This window comes from Lacerta agilis, chromosome 5 (assembly GCF_009819535.1).
Source record: "Lacerta agilis isolate rLacAgi1 chromosome 5, rLacAgi1.pri, whole genome shotgun sequence".
In the NCBI taxonomy this organism is placed as follows: Eukaryota; Metazoa; Chordata; class Lepidosauria; order Squamata; family Lacertidae; genus Lacerta; species Lacerta agilis.
In genome coordinates this window covers 6,635,139-6,656,194 of record NC_046316.1, presented here as the reverse complement: position 1 = coordinate 6,656,194, position 21,056 = coordinate 6,635,139, and the positions used below count along the sequence as shown (strand labels likewise).

Genomic DNA, 21,056 nt, shown 5'->3' with positions numbered 1-21,056 from the left:
ATTATGGCGTGAAGCTGATGAAAACCCCAAAGTTGAAATTGTTAATTTGGGGTTCTCATCAGCTGTACGCCATAATCATCACAATTATAACAAATAAAGGCTTGACATATCTCGCTTTGCATGTCATGAGTCTATCTCATATATTAGTTTCACCTTTTAAGTTGAATTACTGAAAGAAATGAAGCTTTCCACGATATTCAATTTTTTCGAGTTTCACCTGTATAGGATCAGTTGTGAGAAGAGTGTACAGGGCATTTCTGGGGTCTTGCAATAACTATTTATCAAGTATAGTTGAAGTTTTCTTCGGGTTTATTGTACACTGCCTGTGCTGGCCCCAAGGGTTTGTCCATGAAGCGAGGTCCAAATCCAGTCCTGGGTCTAGGGGTCCAAAGGAGGTCAATCTGGCAGGGAGCGAGGCAGGGAGCAGATCAAGGTCCAAGGCAGGTTCAGGCACAAGGTTGCAGGTTGAGCACACGCTTGCAACTAAGTTGCTCACGCAACTTGGGCTGGGTCTGGCTGGCTTTTATCTGGCCCTATGCTTAGGGCGGTCCCGATCCTCCGGAGACTCGCCTCTCCTCCGGGCCTGGAGGCGAGCACTCCTCCTGCAGACACTTAACTCCCTTCGCCTCTCTGCCCTGAGCCTCTGTAGCTCAGGAGAGGATGGTGGGTTACTGGACCCAGGGGATGCCTCAGCTTCCTCTGAAGAGGCTGGGAGTGGAGCACCTGCAGGCAATGGGTCCTCCCTCCCATCAGGAGCCAGAGCAGACTCTGCTGATGCCTGCACCTGGGGATCCAGCACAGGTGGGGATCCTTCAGGCTCAAGCCCTGGCCCCGGCTCAGCTGGTTCTGGAGGCGGGGAATCCCGTGCAGGCTGGGATCCCTCAGGTTCAGCATCAGAGTCTGACTCCCAGGCCATCACACCATCCCCCCTCCCAGGCCCCCCCCTCAACCGAGGGGCCGGACCAGGCTTGCTGGGGTAAGCTGCATGGAAATCACGGAGGCAGGCAGGTGCGTGGACGTTTTCCGCTGGTTCCCATGAACGATCCTCAGGCCCATACCCCTTCCAGTCGATGAGGTATTGGAGCTTCCCCCTGCGGTATCGTGAGTCGAGAATGCGCTCCACCTCGTACTCAGGCTCCCCCTCAACCAAAACTGGCTGCGGTCGTGGATTGTCTGGGTGGAACTCGTCGGGCGGGGCGACTGGACTAAGTAGGGACCGGTGGAACACTGGGTGAACCTTGAGCGATGGAGGTAACTGGAGGCGAAACGCCACCGGCGACACCTGCGCAGTGATGGTGAATGGGCCGGCAAACCGTGCATCCAGCTTCCGTGAGGGCCGAGAAGGATGCAGGTGACGGGTAGAGAGCCACACCCGATCGCCAACATGGAGTTCTGGCCCCTCCTGACGATGTCGGTCAGCCTGGGCCTTGTATGCGTCCTTGGCCTGGCGCAGTTGCTCCATCAATAATTGTTGCTGGGACTGAAGCTCCTGAAGCCAGTCTGTCACTGCGGGGACCGCGGAAGCTGGCAGCACGTCCGGGAACAAACGAGGATGGTAGCCGTAGGAGGCCTGGAACGGGGTCTGCTGGGTGGAGGCGTTCACTGCATTGTTGTAGGCGAACTCCGCCAATGGCAAGTGATCGACCCAGTCATCCTGCTGGAAACTGCAGTAACACCGGAGGTACTGCTCCAGCACCGCATTTGCCCGTTCCGTCTGGCCATCGGTCTGCGGGTGGTGGGCCGAAGATAGACAGACCTCCGTCCCAAGGGTCTGGTGCAGGGCTCGCCAGAAGTGGGATGTGAACTGGACGCCGCGGTCAGAAACCACACGCTCGGGCAGGCCATGCAGGCGGAAGATGTGCTGCAAGTACAGTTGAGCCGTTTCCTTAGCTGTGGGTATGGACGGGCAGGGGGCACAGTGCACCATCTTAGTGAAATGGTCCGTGAAAACCAGGAGGCAGGTACAGTGACGAGATGGGGGCAAGTCCACCACAAAGTCCAGCGAGACCGTGTGCCAGGGACGCGGTGGGACTGGTAATGGCTGGAGCAGACCGGGGGGTCGTCCGGTAGGACCCTTGGCCCTCCGGCAGACATCGCAACCAGCAACATAGCGTGCCACATCAGCCTTCAGGCGGGGCCACCAGAACTCCCGGCTTACCAGATGGGTGGTCCGGTACCGCCCAAAGTGCCCTGCTGCTGGGGCATCGTGGGACATCTGGAGAACCTCAGCCCGCAATGGTCCTGGTGGGATGTATAGACGACCCTGGTGCAGCAGTAGGCCCTGGTGCAGGGCCAGCCCCGGATATCGAGGGCATGACCCGTCAGACAGTTCCCGGAGCCGTTCCTGTGCCCAAGCGTCGACCCGTTGCTGTTCTCGCACCCGAGCCTGCAGCGGCTTGGCCTCCTGAGTGGCCAGGAATGCGGCTGGTGGTAAGATAGTCGTCGGTACTGCCTGCTGTACAGTGTCTGCGACGTCCTCAGGTTTCCGGGACAGGGCATCCGCTTTCCGGTTTTGGGAGCTAGGGATGTAGCGGATCCGGAACTGGAACCGGGAGAAAAACAGCGCCCACCGGATCTGCCTTTGGTTCAACTTGCGGGTGGTCTGGAGGTACTCCAGATTCCGGTGGTCCGTTCTCACTTCCACCGGGTGTCGTGCCCCCTCAAGATGATGGCGCCAGACCTCAAAGGCCACCTTGATGGCCAGTAGTTCCCGCTCCCACACGGTATAGTTACGCTCCGCCGGAAGGAGCTGCCGGGAGTAATAAGCGCAGGGTAACAGTGGCGCCTCGGGTCCTTGTTGCTGAGACAGGATGGCACCGAGAGCCGTACTGGAGGCATCAGTCTCCACCACGAAGGGACGAGAGGGATCAGGATGCTGTAAAATCGGCGCCCTCTGGAAACAGGCTTTCAACCCCTGAAATGCCACTTCAGCCTCCTCATCCCAGGAGAAGGGCGTCTTGGGGCGCAGCAGTCGGGTTAATGGGGTGGTGCGATGAGCATAATCTGCAATGAAGGTCCGGTAATAGTTGGCGAACCCTAGGAACCGCTGTAAGTCCTTGCGGTTCCGGGGCGCTGCCCACTCTCGAACCGCAGCCACCTTCCCAGGGTCCATCTGCACCCCGTCAGGGGAGAGTCGGTGTCCAAGGAAGTCTACTGACCGCTGGTGGAACTCGCACTTGCTGAGCTTGGCGTACAGTCGGTGCTCCCGCAAGCGCTGCAACACGGACCGAACATGACTCTCGTGACGGGCTGGGTCACGGGAATAAACCAGAATATCATCTAGGTACACCACCACGTATTTGTCTAGCAAGTCCTGGAACACGTGGTTGATGTACCGTTGAAACACGGCGGGCGCGTTGCATAATCCGAACGGCATAACCAGGTATTCAAACTGCCCATACCGGGTCCCGAATGCAGTCTTCCACTCGTCCCCGGCACGGATCCGAATCAGGTTGTAGGCCCCTCGGAGGTCCAGTTTGGTGAACATCTGTGCCCCCTGCACCCGCTCCAGCAATTCTGCAATAAGGGGCAAGGGGTACCGGTCTGGGATGGTGATCTTATTCAGGGCCCGGTAGTCATGGCAGAGGCGAAGCTCCCCACACTTCTTCTTAACGAAGAGTACAGGAGCGGCAGTGGGTGAGGTAGAGGGCCTAATGAACCCGCGTTCCAGGTTCTTGCGAAGGAAGTCCTGCAAGGCTTCACGCTCTGGCTCCGAAAGAGAATATAAGCGGCTCACAGGCAGGGGCGCCCCAGGCTGTAGGTCTATGCCGCAGTCGAAGGACCGATGAGGCGGCAGCTTGTCTGCTCCCTGTTCCTCGAACACGTCTAAATAGTCCTGGTACACAGCAGGGAGCGTTGACAAAGCCTGACCCATGGGGGCAGCTGCTACTAACTCGGACTGAGCATGGGAACCCGGGTCTGGGAAGCGTACCGTCCGATTGACCCAGTCGATCTGAACGTTGTGCGACTCCAGCCAGTCCATCCCAAGCACCAGGGGAAACCGGGGCATGGTGGCAATGTCCAGGGTTCGCACCTCCCGGTGCTGCTGGTAGCACAGGACCAGGGGCTGGGTCTCCCGAGTAACAGCGCCCGAGCGTAGGAGCCGTCCGTCAATTGCCTCCACCTGTACTGGTTCCGGCTTGTTCTGAAGCGGCACCTGATGCTGAGTGGCGAAGGCAGAGTCCATATAGGAGCGGGTTGCCCCCGAATCCACCAGAGCGTGGGTGAGAATCCAGGGCCCACCGGGGGGGTATAGACGCACCGGTATCATGAGGTGTTGCAATTCCACTGGTGAGGGCCCATCATGCGATGCTTGGGACCCCAGGTAGCTTGGGCCATCGGCTACTGGGGTTGGCCGTTTTCCCTGCGGCTGGCGTTTCTCAGGGCAGGTTTGGGCGTAGTGTCCACTCCCACCGCAGTAGAGACACAGGTTCCCCTCCCGACGCCGAGTCTTTTCCGAGGGGGAGAGGCGAGGCCGCGCTGCCCCGAGCTGCATCGGCTCCTCCAATGACTCAGCTCTGGCCACGGAACTGCAGGGAAGCACCGGCGCCAGGAGGCCGGAGTGCCGGCGGCCCCGGGCCTGGCGACGGTCCTCCAACCGATCGTCTATCTGCAGACTCCGTTGGATGAGGGCATCCAGTGTGGCAGGGCGATCCAACGTGGCCAGCTGATCCAGTATCTCGTCTGAAAGTCCCTCGAGATACTGGTCCCGCAGGGCAGAGTCGTTCCAGGTCAAGTCCTGCGCCAGCAGCCGAAATTCCGTGGCATAGGTGGCCACTGTGGACTTGCCCTGTTTCAACCGCCGAATTGCCCGATTGGCTTGACTCCCCTTCTGAGGGTTGGCGAACGTGGTTTCCAGATGATTGCAAAACCCCGTATAGTCTGTCAGCAAGGGGGAGTCTTGCCGGAGCAGCGGCAACGCCCACTTGGCCGCCTGGTCCTTCAGCAAGCTGATCAGGAAGTGCACCTTAGTGCGATCGTCAGGGAAATCCCGAGCTCGCCCCTGAATATACAGCTTGGCCTGGGCGAGAAACATGGGAAAGCTGGCTGGGGACCCATCAAATTTCTCTGGCAGGGCCACTGGGTACTTGCCAGGAGCTGGGGCTGCGGCCCCAGGAGCCAGTAAGGCATCCAAACGCTGCTGAAGCGCCGTAACCACATTGCTTAGCTGCTGCACGGTGTGGGTCAAGGCCTGGTTCTCCTGGGCCAATGCCACCAGCGCAGCCGCCTGGTCAGCCATGGCTACTAGTTCCTCCCGAACGCACCCCAGCGAAGGGGGAGTGCGGGTGTGGCGTGAGCAAACTGTGCTGGCCCCAAGGGTTTGTCCATGAAGCGAGGTCCAAATCCAGTCCTGGGTCTAGGGGTCCAAAGGAGGTCAATCCGGCAGGGAGCGAGGCAGGGAGCAGATCAAGGTCCAAGGCAGGTTCAGGCACAAGGTTGCAGGTTGAGCACACGCTTGCAACTAAGTTGCTCACGCAACTTGGGCTGGGTCTGGCTGGCTTTTATCTGGCCCTATGCTTAGGGCGGTCCCGATCCTCCGGAGACTCGCCTCTCCTCCGGGCCTGGAGGCGAGCACTCCTCCTGCAGACACTTAACTCCCTTCGCCTCTCTGCCCTGAGCCTCTGTAGCTCAGGAGAGGATGGTGGGTTACTGGACCCAGGGGATGCCTCAGCTTCCTCTGAAGAGGCTGGGAGTGGAGCACCTGCAGGCAATGGGTCCTCCCTCCCATCAGGAGCCAGAGCAGACTCTGCTGATGCCTGCACCTGGGGATCCAGCACAGGTGGGGATCCTTCAGGCTCAAGCCCTGGCCCCGGCTCAGCTGGTTCTGGAGGCGGGGAATCCCGTGCAGGCTGGGATCCCTCAGGTTCAGCATCAGAGTCTGACTCCCAGGCCATCACACTGCCCTAGTGGACGAAGGGCAGTTTAGAAATATTTTAAATAAAATAAGTTTGAATTTGCTTCACTGTTGGCTAAAGGGAGTAGCAAAGTTTACTAGCCGTGAGGTTTAAAGATGTACAACAAGCGCACAGGAAGGAGTAGCATAAACACAGCTTTAGTTCAGCTCTGCAATAGCCTAGAAGCTCTTTCCATCAAGCAGATTGAAGATACTTTCCCCTCTTCTGCTTCAAAAATATCCTGTTAGACAAAACTCAGCCAAGAACCCAGTCATTATCTATGTCCATAGTGCCCATCATCAAGTGTCACACCATGCAAAAAAATTGTTCTGCAGTGTGTAAACGGAAAATCCCAGGTGTGGAACTGCCCAGGCACCTGGCCCTTGGGGATAAGCCCACTGGTTTCTGTGGAGTTAAATAATAGAAGTCCAGCCACTGGAGCAAGGACAAGACAGGGTTTATTGAGCAATAGGTTACAGTCAAAACTGCACACCCAGAGCAGCGTTACAAGAACTTTAAAAAACTCCTATCATATCCCAGAATACAGTTTGGAAACATCATTACTACGTCACGAAAAGGAAGGGCTATACATGATTAACATATAGGAAAAACAAGATTAGCATATGGGGGAAACAGAGCAATATCAGGGAGATAGCCCTGGGCCAATGTGAATGGGTGTTAAGTATTGGCAAGGATACCTTGAGCACTTATCTGGGAGAGAACAATGGGACCCCAGCTGAGGGATATTAGCCTAGTGGCTTCCTGAAGCACCCAGAGATTACCCGCTGAGGCATTTCCCTGTGCACGTGGTATCTCACCTACTGGATCATGACAGAGAGATGGGTTCCCTTAAGGGCATCACTCCATACCCCAATGAGTTTGCTCGGGAGAATTTCCGTAACAAGTGCAACCTACGCATGTTCACTCAGAGGTAAGTAGGTATAGGATTGCAGCTTCATGCAACTTTTCTAGGAGCAAGTCATGGCTCCTGTTGGATCTCTCATCCAGCTATCCCAGAAGGATAGGAAAATTTATGTTGTATCTACTTCTGGCTGAACCAATGTTCGTGGTGCACAAGCATAGCAGCAGCCTGGGTGAACAGAGCAAGCAAGATTGGTTCAGTGCAGAATTCGGCCACTCGTCCTCACTAGCCAGATGCTTCTGAGGAGCCTGCTGAAAAAGCTCAGCTTAGACAGTCATTTCCTTCTTATCTCAGGAGTCTCAAAGCGGCTCACATTCTCCTTTTCCCTTCCTCCCCCACAACAAACACTCTGTGAGGTGAGTGGGGCTGAGAGACTTCAGAGAAGTGTGACTAGCCCAAGGTCACCCAGCAGCTGCATGTGGAGGGGCGGAAATGCAAACCCAGTTCACCAGATTATGAGTCTACCACTCTTAACCACTACATCACACTGGCTCTATAAATATCTATTGTTTCTCTCTCTCTCTCTCTCTCTCTCTCTCTCTCTCTCTCTCTCTCACACACACACACACACACACACACACACACACACTCCATGTGCCTAACTGGTAAATTTATTATTATTATTATTATTATTATTATTATTATTATTATTATTATTTCCTGAAGATGGCACAGCTCCTCTCCACCATTTAATGGCCAGTGTGACCTGAGGCAGAGGAACAGAGTTATCCAGGCCAGCAAGCTGCTAGTTTATGTGTTTTAAAATATTGTGCCCTTTGTTGGTGTAAATTCATTTGAGCTTCTTAAAAACTGAATTGTTTGCGTCTTCAAATAAACAGAAGTGCTCTTCTTTATTCCCGTGCAACTTAAAAGGGAAATTTTTGAATGGGGCGAAAAAAATTGGTGGCAGCCATTCTTTGTGTGTTCAAACCCCAAAACAAAGAAGAGTTGTGTGGCTTCAGATTTCACTGCAAAAAAAAAAGTTTGCAAAGCTCTAGTATTCCAGGGATAATACAGCACTTTCGGAAGTTTAGGTAATGGTAATTCTATAACACACTGGAGATCTGTGAAGGATGAATGCAGCGACATTCCTGGCTGTTACAATGCCCAAGACAAACAGCTGAACTCTGCCCTCTGGAAGGGGGCTCGGTCTTTTGTTCTTCCTTTTTCTGTGTGAGGGGGAAATGCAAAGTGGGGTGGACCCTCTGATTTCCTTTGCATAACATGTGGTTGAAAGGAGGGAAGAGCAAGGGGGCCATCTACAGAATTATTATTTTTCCTGGTCAACCCAAAATTTGCTTTTCACAGAGGGCTAAATACCTGAAGCCTCTTGCCTCCTGGATTTTGCCTTCTCTTGAAAATTATGCCTTTCCCCCCCCCATCAGCCTTTTCTCCCCACCCCCGAATTTCTTGGGAAAGAATCTGGTGGCTATTTTGGCCAGATCTGTCCTAAAGTTCTCAGCTTGGGGGAAGTGTGAGATAGAACTGGAGCCCCAGTGCAGTCTTACCTTGGATCCGGAACGCCTTGCGACTCGAACATTTTGGCTCCCGAACGCCGCAAACCCGGAAGTGAGTGTTCCAGTTTGCAAACGTTCTTTGGAACCCGAACGTTCCGTGGCTTCTGATTGGCTTCAGGAGCTTCCTGCAGCCAATCAGAAACTCCACCTCTGAACGTTTTGGAAGTCGAACAGACTTCTGCAACGGATTCTGTTCGACTTCCAAGGTAAGACTGTAGTGATACCGGTATTTTAAATGCAAGGAAGAAGGAAGCACTTTGCACTTTATGTAACAATTCACCCTTCATTAACTAGCCTCTCTTGTTGTATTCCAGGTTTCCAGACTGCTGCAATGCAGTAGATACTTTTCAAAGAAGTGCCGTCAGTTAGCGTTTGCTTCTGAATTTACTTTCTGAATAACAGAAGCTTGTGGGGCTCAAATGTGCCCTAACAACTTTACCTGCTCTTTGGAAATGGTTACTGTTGTAGTGTGGGGTTAGCGATTTCGGTAAGTGATTTCCGCTCTCTGACATAGTAAGCAGGAGAAAGTTTCTTCATGTAACAATTCTTTATTCAGGCCACAAGACAAGACTAACTGAGGAGAGGGAAGCTACATTTATAGGGACGGGGAACTTGCTAGAAAGGGATACATTTTGGAGGGAACAATTTCAAGCAATCACAACGCTGCCTTTTGATGGAAACCAATAAGACTGAGTATCCGAATACAGCAGCTTAAATGACCCAACAGTAGCTGTTACTTCTGGAACAGGAAGGCAGTTACTTTACCCTAATGCGAATGCAGTGGTACCTCGCAAGACGAATGCCTCGCTAGACGAAAAACTCGCTAGACGAAAGGCATTCGCTAACGAAAGGGTGACTCGCAAGACGAATTTTCCTATGGCCATGACTCGCAAAACAAAAACGTTTTGCGATTTCTTTTTCTTTCGTAAAAACGCGCTTCCTCCGACCGTGCTTCGCAAGACAAAATTTCCGCTATACGACAACACTCACGGAATGAATTAATTTCGTCTTGCGAGGCACCGCTGTACAGACAATAGTAATACAGTGGTACCTCAGGTTGTGAACTCCGCTTAAGAACAGAAATCGTGCTCTGGCAGCACAGCAGAAGCAGGAGGTCCCATTAGCTAAAGTGGTGCTTCAGGTTAAGTATGCTTCAGGTTAAGAACGGACCTCCGGAACGAATTAAGTACTTAACCCGAGGTACCACTGTACAGATATAAAAACCATTGAATCAATACACAACAGTTACTGTCACCACAACTGGTTAACATGGATTATCTTGGTGGGTGGGAGAGCAGGGGGGGATTTTTGACATATTTAAGGCACCCACGAGCGCCAACACAGAAAACCAATTCTTGGGCTAATATGCAGGAACAAGCCCAGAAAGTCCTGCCCCACTGCAAAGTTAGCAATATGGAATGCCTTGCCTTTAACAACGACACCACTGAGAGCTAGTGTAGCATATTAACCAAGTCAAATGTTCTTGGGACACACTTTTTAGAAAAGGATTATAAGGCTTGCTCCTCCACAATGGGACTGAAGTAATGATAAGGGGTTCATATGGCTCTGGTCCAGTATATCTGAAGGAGCGTCTCCACCCCCATCATTCAGCCCGGACACTGAGGTCCAGCGCTGAGGGCCTTCTGGCGGTTCCCTCACTGCAAGAAGCCAAGTTACAGGTTACCAGCCAGAGGGCCTTCTCAGTAGTGGCACCCGCCCTGTGGAATGCCCTACCACCAGATGTCAAAGAGAAAAACAACTACCAGACTGATAAAAATTATCAGGGCCAAATTACACGTAGAAAATTATACAGCTTCCAGTGAATACTGAAGACACAACTCTTTACCCAGACCTTTGACACCAGTGAGATGTGTTTGTAGGACCCATGCTACAAACCAACCAAGCAGAGGGCCTTCTCGGTGGTGGCGCCCGCCCTGGGGAACGCCCTCCCACCAGATGTCAAGGAAATAAACAACTACCAGACTTTTAGAAGACATCTGAAGGCAGCCCTCTTTAGGGAAGCTTTTAATGTATGATGGATTATTGTGTTTAATATTTTGCTGGAAACCACCCAGAGTGGCTGCTGGGGAAGCCCAGCCAGATGAGTGGGGTATAAATAAATTATTATTATTATTATTATTATTATTATTATTACTTACATCTCCGTTGTACAGCTCAATCACTCCACTGTCAAAGAGAATGCTAATCCTTTTAGTGCACGTCTCTCCTGTGAAGCTACACCCCTCATTGGCAATGAGTACTCGAAAGGTTCCAGAATCATCGCTACCATCACAGTAATCCTTTAAGAAAGGGAAGCGGCATTGATGACAGATGTTTTGAACACGCACACAGATATTACCTGAGGTTTTATTGACAACTGTGTTATACGAATGTTATTAAATAAATAACAGGGACCACAAGTGTAGGGTTTACCATTAAAATCTGAGTATCTTGAGATTTAAGAACAGTAACCTGAGATCTTTTTTTCTCTGCACTTTGGGCTGTAAGTAAAAAAATCAGTTGCGGAAATTGATCATACCCATGTGTCTCCTCTCTCTGATGCCTCCATTCACACATCACTGCTGCAATCTATGTGTGAATACAAAACATCCACCCACAAATGGAGAAAGCCAATTTAGGTCCATACAGTTACAGCACTGCAAACCACCAGAACTGGCTTTTAGGCTGCTGCGGAGCACAGGAATTGGACCTGGGCATAGCGGTTAAAAAACCAATTTAATGTAAAAGGTTTTCCTTTCAGAATCTTGTATGCATTTATAGATGGATGAGTCCCACCGATTCGGAAAGGGATTTCCATTAACGGTCAGCATGCAAGATTGCTAAAGGACAACCTATTTCTCTCTCTCCTGTTTCTAAATAGCATCATCTTGTCCCGGGCACTGGAACACAGCTCTGCAACTCTATCCAGGGGTCCATCAGTTTTGTTTGGCCTTGATACTCAGCAAAACTTTATAGTTGCCACCAATTCTGCCCTTTCCCCTAACTGCAGGTGGGGTTCTCATCCATGACACTTTACTAACCTTCAGAACTCAGTGAGAAAATTTGCTACAAAGTGCCTTCGGACCCCAGCACAATATCCCAGGGATCTCTCATCTTTCTCTAGGCTCTGGAGAAGAGCGATGACTTTCTTCTCAATATCGTGCTGGGCTTTGGGGGAACATGGAAACAGCTGTACTTCTCATGGCTTCCCAAGTGCCTCCAAAGCTTAGAACAAAAACTGTGAGGTATCCTCACCAGATTAACAGTGAACCGTCACTGTGACAACTTGGCAAGTATGTCTGATCTGCCTCGCTTGCTACTCAACATCTTAGGAACCTTCTAGCTATGCTTGCTTCACTGGCCAATGTTTGCACCAGCTTGGAGGGCAGTGAGCTTTGACGCCATTGGACATGGCCTGTTTTGACTCTGCTCTCCTAAAAACCCAGGCCTACTGCCTGTTGACGAGACAATGGTGGCTCTTCTCCAATGCCAGACTGTGAAATCACACTCTTGATTTAAAGTTGTCATCAGATATATACAATCTAAAGTTCCTTCTCTGGTAAAAATTCTGAAGAATATTGAGGGAAGCCAAAACAGTGTCCAAAGGTTTCCATGGTAGTTTTGCATACCTCTAGCAACATTACCTAACGAAAGGGAGGCGGGTGGCGCTGTGGGTTAAACCACAGAGCCTAGGGCTTGCCGATCAGAAGGTCGGTAGTTCGAATCCCCGCAACGGGGTGAGCTCCCGTTGCTCGGTCCCTGCTCCTGCCAACCTAGCAGTTCGAAAGCACGTCAAAGTGCAAGTAGATAAATAGGTACCGCTCCGGCGGGAAGGTAAGCGGCGTTTCCGTGCGCTGCTCTGGTTTCGCCAGAAGCGGCTTAGTCATGCTGGCCACATGACCTGGAAGCTGTACGCCGGCTCCCTCGGCCAGTAATGCGAGATGAGCGCCGCAACCCCAGAGTCGGACACGACTGGACCTAATGGTCAGGGGTCCCTTTACCTAACTCTTAGCATTCTCTCAGCCACCCTCACCTCCAAGAACTGCATTCTATCCCCACTCTTACCTGAACTAGCACATACTGACAGTTCCCTGGAAACCTGTATTTCAGTCCATCAAAGGTCAAGTAATGAGATGTGCCAATGACTGAGCAGGTAGCATCACAGACATTTTCCGTGCATTCCCACTTGCGAGCACGACAAACACTGCAGAGGACAAAAGACCAGCAGCCGTTATTGTCTATGTTGGTGGATCAAAGTCTGCTTTATAATTTGGTACATGGACAAGAGACGGTCTGTGTCTTGCAGAAAGAATGCAAAAAACCATGTCACTTATAAAACCTTGAGACACTAACATTTCTAGATATCACTGCAATACCTATTCAGTGAAGATTGTGAAAATAACAAGATTCTTCAGCCAAGACAGTCAGATTACACACACACATACACCAAAAAAAAAAAAAAAATTGAAGTCCTTTCCCCTAGTTATGACATTGTTCTGAGGTCCACAAATTTTTATTTAGTTTGGAAACCACCCAAAGTTTGTGGGCGCCATCAAACCTGCTCCTCCTCTGAGAGAATTCCAAGGCCTAAGATTTCAAGGTAACTTTTGAAATCTGGAACCAGGCTTATAATAATAATAATAATAATAATAATAATAATAATAATAATAATAATAATAATAATAATGTGCTTCAGAATTGTTACACCTTTATAAGTCTAAGCACACCAGTACCAAACACCAAACAGGCAAAACAAAACAAAACAAAACAAAACAGCGTTACCATACACAAGTAGGATTCCCTACCATTTTATAGGCTTGAAAGTTTAGTAATCTCCAGATTTTTCCAGACTGTACCCATGACCCTTTCATGTCAACTGAAGTCTAGTGTCCAGATCAGGGGATGTAAGAATACTGCTCTACAGTCATACCACATGTTGCGAACACTGCAGGTTACGTTTTTTTGGGTTGCACTTGCGCCAAACCCGGAAGTACTGGAACGGGTTACTTCGCGCATGCACAGAAACACCAAATTGTGACCCACGCATGCGCAGAAGCAGCGCTGCGGGTTGCGAACGCCGCGGGTTGTGAGCGTGCCTCCTGCATGGATCGCGTTCGCAACCCGAGCGTCCACTGTATTCTGCCTTAGTCAGACCCCACCTGGAGTCCTGTGCCCAGTTCTGGGCACCGTAATTTAAGAAGGATACTGACAAGCTGGAACATGTACAGTGGTACCCTGGGTTGCATACGTAATTGGTTCCGGGTTACAGTTCGTAACCCGAAAAGTACGCAACCCGAACAAGTGCGTGAAAAACCCGGAAGTAGCAGTTTGAGCATGCGTGAACTGCGCAGAATGGTTCTGCACATCCGCACGTGCTCCGGGTTACCGGAGTTCGTAAATCGGGTTCTCAAAATTGAGAGCACGTGTTGCAGTGGGGGCTGGAAGACACCTCCTTGTTGCTGGGCAGACTGGCTAGCTGGCCACAGCTTCTATAGGTCCCACCGTCCTTTATATTGTCCTGCAAGAAGGAGGATCCTCCTCTTGGCTGTTTGCTTCGGATCACCCGCCCTCCCTCCCTTTATTTTAGGCCTCTGCACTTGACCTTGCAACTGCCTGTCATGGGGTCGTCTGCTTTTGGGGCAGGGGCCCAGTAGGAATTTTGTCCATCTGGCTGATTGGCTGTTGCCATTTGGTTTTCGCCTACTGCAGTAGCAACTAGTCACAACTTGTAAAGTTGGCGGTTAGGCATTGGTTCCTGTGTTGGTACTGGAAGGGTGAGCCCCCCCTTCCAGAATGATGATGTGCAGGGAATTCCGTTAAAGGAATCCAGGGGCTCGAGATGCTTTTGTCCAAACCCCCAGTAGGGGGACAGGGCCACGCAAGAGCCCCTGGGACCTCTGGGGAGAGGGAGGGCACTGCTCCTCCCGGCCTCCTTAACGCTCCCCAGGTGGCATTCTCCCGATGCTGACAGGAAGTCAGCTCTGTCCCGGCGGACAGCTAGTCTGAACCAATGCCTACGCAACCACTCACATAATTTGTATTTTAATAAAGTTGTGGCCTAAATTATTGCCAAAACCCCAAACAAATATGATGTGTCAGGTCTGAGTTATTGGGGGTGTCTTGGGGACCTCAACACACAACCCGAAAAGTAACCCAGAGCGTACGTAACCCGAGGTACGACTGTACAGAGGAGGGCAACCAAAACGATAAAGGGTCTGGAAACGAAGTCTTATGAGGAATGCTTGAGGATGTTCAGCCGGGAGAAGAGGACACTGAGGGCAGATATGATACCCACCAATTTTTGGGGAGGGTTAAACATGTGCTGAAATCTTCCCCTGTTGAAAACTATGCATCTTAAACATGGATAAGTTTATCTGGATTGCACTCTATGCATTTTAAATGCTGCTTCTGGGGGGGGAAAAAACACCCAGTAACTTCCTTCTTTAAAGAAATGTACAGTCTGGCACACAATAATGTTGTGTGTGTGGAGCCCACAAAGATCTATAAACAGCAAGTTAAGTTGCCACAAGTAGATTCTCTCTTTACTTAAAGGCTATGCGTAAAAATTTCTGCCACTTCTGTATTCCCAGAAAAGATCTAGGCATAACACAGAGTGGAGCATTTTACAACATGTAGTGATTTACCATGGATATCCTGCTCTGTGCTGCTTATTCTCTTACAAAAACACTTTTATTGCCCTCTGAAGGCCAGTATGGGTTAAATAAGGGGTTTAATAAGGCTAGTGTTTCCTTTCATTCATTCTTTTCTTTTTTGTGTGCTCGTAGGACGACTAAATAGTAGTCGAGGGCGTGAGACCGCATACTTCCTATGGCTCTCTGTTTACCAAGGATGGTCCCTAATTTCTGGTAACAAAAAAACAAAAAACAAAAAAGAGGCAACACATTAAAGGAAACATCTGCCCTGACAGGAACACCTCATTCCTGGAAAGTTTTACTGGAATAGGTTGAACAATTCGTTATTGGGACAGTTTACTACTTTACAAAAATGGAATTTGCAGCTCCTTTTCTGTGGCACTGCCGCTTGTCTTTCGTTTACTTGTGGTTGGGGCTGCCTCAGTTATCAGCTACTCCTATTTTTATTTTATTTATCTCCGTTCTGTCTCTGGGAAGATTTCCGGAGGTGCCTTTTAAATTCTGGTTATTTTACTTCTACAGTAAATAAAAGGACACATTCTACTCATGTAAAAACACCAGGCAGGCCCCACAAATAACCCAGAGATGCATTTTAAATAAAAGGACACATTCTACTCATGTAAAAACACCAGGCAGGCCCCACAAATAACTCAGAGATGCATTTTAAATGAAAGGACACATTCTACTCATGTAAAAACACTAGGCAGGCCCCACAAATAACCCAGAGATGCATTTTAAATAAAAGGACACATTCTACTCATGTAAAAACACCAGGCAGGCCCCACAAATAACCCAGAGATGCATTTTAAATAAAAGGACACATTCCACTCATGTAAAAACACCAGGCAGGCCCCACAAATAACCCAGAGATGCATTTTAAATAAAAGGACACATTCTACTCATGTAAAAACACACTGATTCCCGGAACGTCTGTGGGCCGGATTGAGAAGGCGATTGGGCCGGATCCGGCTCCCGGGCCTTAGGTTGCCTACCCCTGGACTCAAGGATTCCACCCAAGGCCATAACCGCCAAAGTTGTGACGAATTGCTACGGGGAAGACAAAACCTGCCAATGCAGGGAAATTTCTTCCCGGTCCTTCAACAGCAACCAGTCAAAGACCGTAGCAGCGCCCGCTAAACAGGAAGAAAAAGATAACCTGCAAACAAGAAACATTAAACAAAAGGAAGGGAAGGAGAGTGAATCTCCAGAGCCGACTGCCTGGCTATTGGCGGCTCAACCCCCTATTTATAAATGGGGCTGGCCTCACCTCCCAGCAAGAAACTTGATTACTGAGGCTGGGCGTGAACCTCCAAAAATTAACACTGAGAGGCAAGCCAGCCCCTGTTTGCCAGTAAGCTCCCTGGGAACTGTAGCGCCACACGCGATCCCGCAAAGGGCACCCACAATGTGAAGTGTGAGCGCTCATTAAACGGGAGTATCTCATCAAAGCATTGTTTTGTACCTGTGACAGGTTTGCTATGGCTTAAGCTTTATGTCAGGGAACTGTCCCCGGCTCAGCGCAGGGTGGTGAATGCTACAGAGAGCCTCAGCCCCACCTGACCAGTAGCACCTCCTCATCCAGTGGAGGGAGCAGCAAGGTCTTGCTCAGGAGCTGGAGAGCCGAGGCTCTGGGGATGCTGGAGAGACCCTGCACTCCTCTCGCTCAGCGGGCGAGGAGGGAGACATGCTATTTCCGTCGCCCCAAGTACGCAGAGGGGTGGGAAAAAAAGATGGGAGGCGGAGATTTCGTATCACGAAACTCTTATTTGGGGGTCAGAACCGGAAGGGGCCACTCCCGGATTCTGACGACGGTTGATACAGACATGAACTTTTAAGCTCTGCACTGCACATAGTATGCACAATAAAACTACTAAAGAAACGGCTGGAATTTTGCCTGGTTTCTCATGAGCAACCATCCAAGGACCTTACACTTTATCAGATGCAACTTCCAAAGGAGATTTTAAACTATAAAAAATTCTACCTCAATATATTCGTTATTCTTCAGAGAACTACCTGGCTATCACCTGCAGTAAACTATCATGGCTACTTCTCAGTCATTTGTCATACAGAGTCAGGTTTTATTTTGATGCCAAATCAGTCTCCTTCCTGAGCCAAGGGACCTCAATGAAAAGCAACTGCTTACCAGGTATTGCAGTCTTTCATGACCGTTTCCCCCGGTGCATACTCTCGCCCGTTATGAAAACAGGGGCATTTCTCAGGCACAATGCATTTGTCTCCATGTCTTACCTAGAACAGAGATGGATTGTTTTACGGGACCATTATAGGTGACAGAATAAATATGGTAGCGCACAACAGGAACATGAAAACAAGACACATAAGTAAAAACTATCAGGGCCAAATTATACAACTTCCAGTGAATACTGAAGACACAACACTTTACCCTGACCTTTGACACCAGTGAGATGTGTTGGTAGGACCCAAGCTACAAACCAAGCAAAGGGCCTTCTCGGCGGTGGCACCTGCCCTGGGGAACGCCCTCCCACCAGATGTCAAGGAAATAAACAACTACTGTATATTCTGGCCTATAAAATTACTTTTTCATCCAGGAAAATCTTCTCAAAAGTCGGGGGTCGTCTTATACGCCGGGTGGAGAATCTGCGGTCGAGTATATCTCAAACTCTATATTTTAACTGGAAAAGATGGGGATCGTCTTATACGCCCAGTCATCTTATACACCGGTAAATACGGTACCTGACTTTTAGAAGACATCTGAAGGCAGCCCTCTTTAGGGAAGTTTTTAATGTTTGATCTTTTGCTGTGTTTTTAATATCCTGTTGGAAGCTTATTATTATTGGAATAATTATTAACACTGTTGGAATTATTATTATTATTATTATTATTATTATTATTATTATTATTATTTAATAGTGTGTTGGTTCAAATGGTCTTTAAACTGTTTTTGCTATTGTGTTTTGATGTTGTAACCCAAAAGGTGAGTAATACATATAAGAAGATGATTTTAACAGCAGTAAAATATTTGAACAGTCAGTTGACTGGCATTCTCAATGGAACCTCGTGAAATCGAATACTAAAGATATCCGAAACAAAATAGAAAATTCTTTCCAGTAGCACCTTAGAGACCAACTGAGTTTGTTCTTGGTATGAGCTTTTGTGTGCATGCACACTTGAAGAAGTGTGCATGCACACAAAAGCTCAGACCAAGAACAAACTCAGTTGGTCTCTAAGGTGCTACTGGAAATAATTTTCTATTTTGTTTCGACTATGGCAGACCAACACAGCTACCCACCTGTAACTGGAACTAAAGATATCCCTTAACCCTGAGTAAGTCTGCTGCCCACATAACCTGAACGAGGTGACCCCCTAAGAAAATTCAATGTGCGCCTTCAGAATTTGGTAATGAGATTTTAGAATCATTTCTCCTTTTTTGCATCCAGCAGAGAATGTCACACCTGGGAATGCTGCAAAGATGCTGGCCTGTTTCTCCCCGGCCCCGGGGCCCTGATGGATTCCTGCTAACAAAAACTGTTAAGGCTGAAGGTGACAGAGAACAACTTGCTGGGAACCCAGAAAAGCAGACTGTTTAGGAGCTTTCAATCTTGTCAAGATTTAATAGTGGTGGTGTGTTACTTTTGGGGTTGTATGTTATTGTTAGACCTTACTATTAATTTTTATGGGAATTGCTTGATTTGTTGTATATTTCTTAACGAGGTGCTTTCATTATTGCATTTTAATTTTGTGCAATGTTTTTTCATGCTGTATGAGCTGCTTTGAGCCTCCAAATAAATGTTGGTGATTCTTCCCCACCTTCCTTTCCCTGCTTTTCCAACTTAGGGGGCTTCACCTTCTTTCTCCTAAAAGGCAGAATTTGGGCAGATCTAGCCTGCCACGCAGATGCCAAAACTCCAGGTTTCTACACAAACATTGAAGGCAGAGGATCTCTTCAGCTGTTTAGGCATCAACTTCCTAGTTGAGTAAGGAGCTGAGAAGAAGCGTTGAGCAACAGTGCCATCTAGTGCCCGACAAAATATTCTTCCTGCTTTATCAAACGGGAAAATGTTATGCAGTACTGTAGCCAGCCGATTAAAGCAGCTTTGGCTGGGAGTAGAGATGTGAAGGCCCAGGAAAAAACAGGAAAAATTCGGGGGGGGGACCCAGTTTTTTTTTCCATTTTCCAAACAACCAATGAATAGCGAGGAACGCCAAACCGTCTCTCAAAGGAAGACCTCTCAAAAAAGTCTCAAAGGAAGACGTCTCTCTAAAGTCTCAAAAGGATAGCGCATCCGGAATAGTTCAACTGTTTCGGAATAAAGTCATTAGAATTCACCACTCACTCGCTATTCATTGGTTGTTTGAATCTTTGTTTGACTCTGATACATATAACCAGGGGCGGAGCAAGGGGGGCAGGGGGGCGGTCCGCCCCGGGTACTGCCCTGGGGAGGGTGACACTCTGGGGGCAGGCCCCACCCCCGCGACTGACACCGTCAGCTGCAATGCGCGAACAGCACCACAGCGTCTATGCAGCTGTTCAAGCGCTGCAGCCTTAAAGGTTGCTGCACCGCACGGAAGGGGTTCTGGCCGATCGCGCCCGCCATCTTGGGTGGACTGCGCATGTCCACACATGCGCAGTCCACCCAGGAGGCTGTGCACGCGTCGTGACGTCAGGGTGCGCGCTCTGGGGAGTGGCACACCACCCCCCGGGGAGGGGTGCCTTGAAGTTTGCCACCCCGGGCGGCAGAGCGCCTCGCTCCACCCCTGCCTCGCTCCACCACCTGCAGTTACTTGTATATTTTGTGAGATGTGTTCTATTATATATATATATATATATATATATATATATATATATATATATATATATATATATATATATATATATATAGTATTTTTCGCTCCATAAGACGCACTTTTTTCCTCCTGAAAAGTAAGGGGAAATACCTGTGCGTCTTAATGGAGCGAATGGTGGTCCCTGGAGCTGAATTGCCCAGGGGCCAAAAGAGGATCGTGCTTTTTATTTTACAACGAGGAAAGGGGGTGTTGAAAGGACCCCGCTCAGCAGCTGAGCAGCAAGAAATGGGGAGAGAGATAAGAGTACCGGCTCCCTTTCAGCCCCGCCCTCCTTTGTTGAATGTGCTGCAGAGGGAGGTTGTTTGTTTCCCCAGGACATGTGATTGGCTGATTAGATTATCTGTCTGGAAACTGTAGAAACGGCTCCCTTTCCTTAAGATTTTTCAGAAATGTGAGTTAAACCCCATAAAAATGGGGCTTTTCCTCTTTGCTTTTCCCCCTTTGCAAAAGGAGCTTTGTTTTTCCCTTTGCAAAAAAGCTGCAAAACTTTTAGCTGATCCTCAAAAAAACAAACAAAAAAACCAGGGCTTTTAGAGGAAGAAAACCAGAAAAAAAAAATTCTTGTTTCCTCCTCTAAAAATGAGGTGCACCCTAAGGTCCGGTGCGTCCTATGGAGCAAAAAAATATGGTGTGTGTGTGTTTGTGTGTGTGTGTGTGTGTGTATACATATATTATTTTGAAGTGGCTTATTCGTATATTTTGAATGACATCATACCGATTATATATTTACTAATAGTTATTAGCCAGCACGTTGCGTTTGCATTTTCCTACATTTCTACATTTGTGACTAGCAGGGCCGGCCCATCCATGAGGCAGACAGCTGCCTCAGGCGGCAGAATCCAAGGGGCACCTTCACAGGTGAATCTCCCTCCACCACCACTGTTGCCACCAACGCAGAAGTGGAATCCAGGAGTGGTGATGAGAGTGTGGTGCTGGTAACACCAAGGTTGCAGGTTCGATCCCCATACGGGACAGCTGCAGATTCCTGCATTGCAGGGGGTGGACTAGATGATCCTCAGGGTCCCTTCCGACTCTACGATTCTATGATTCTTACCCATCCAGTGGGACAGAGGCAGCCAGATGTACATCCTTGGCTGAAACAACCTAATTCATAGGTTTGGCACGTCTTCATGCATTCAATTCCTGTAGCTCTCGGGTCATTTGCAGGACACACAAACATGGTCATTGGGTGCCTGCAGGCCACACTTCGTTTCGCTTTAAGAAATGAAATTGGAACAGGAGAGTT

At 49.2% G+C, this 21,056-nt stretch overlaps 1 protein-coding gene across 1 annotated transcript in view; it reads right to left on the bottom strand.

Annotated features, from left to right (window-relative positions):
* The window catches only part of VWF (von Willebrand factor), a 179,474-nt gene that overhangs the window by 107,164 nt on the left and 51,254 nt on the right, over positions 1-21,056 (bottom strand). Inside the window, exons 18-21 of the mRNA XM_033148351.1 lie at positions 20,865-21,025; positions 17,130-17,233; positions 12,399-12,537; positions 10,493-10,633 (exon numbers count right to left, since the gene is read on the bottom strand). Coding sequence (XP_033004242.1) covers positions 10,493-10,633; positions 12,399-12,537; positions 17,130-17,233; positions 20,865-21,025 — 545 coding nt within the window. The remainder of the gene's footprint in view (positions 1-10,492; positions 10,634-12,398; positions 12,538-17,129; positions 17,234-20,864; positions 21,026-21,056) is intronic.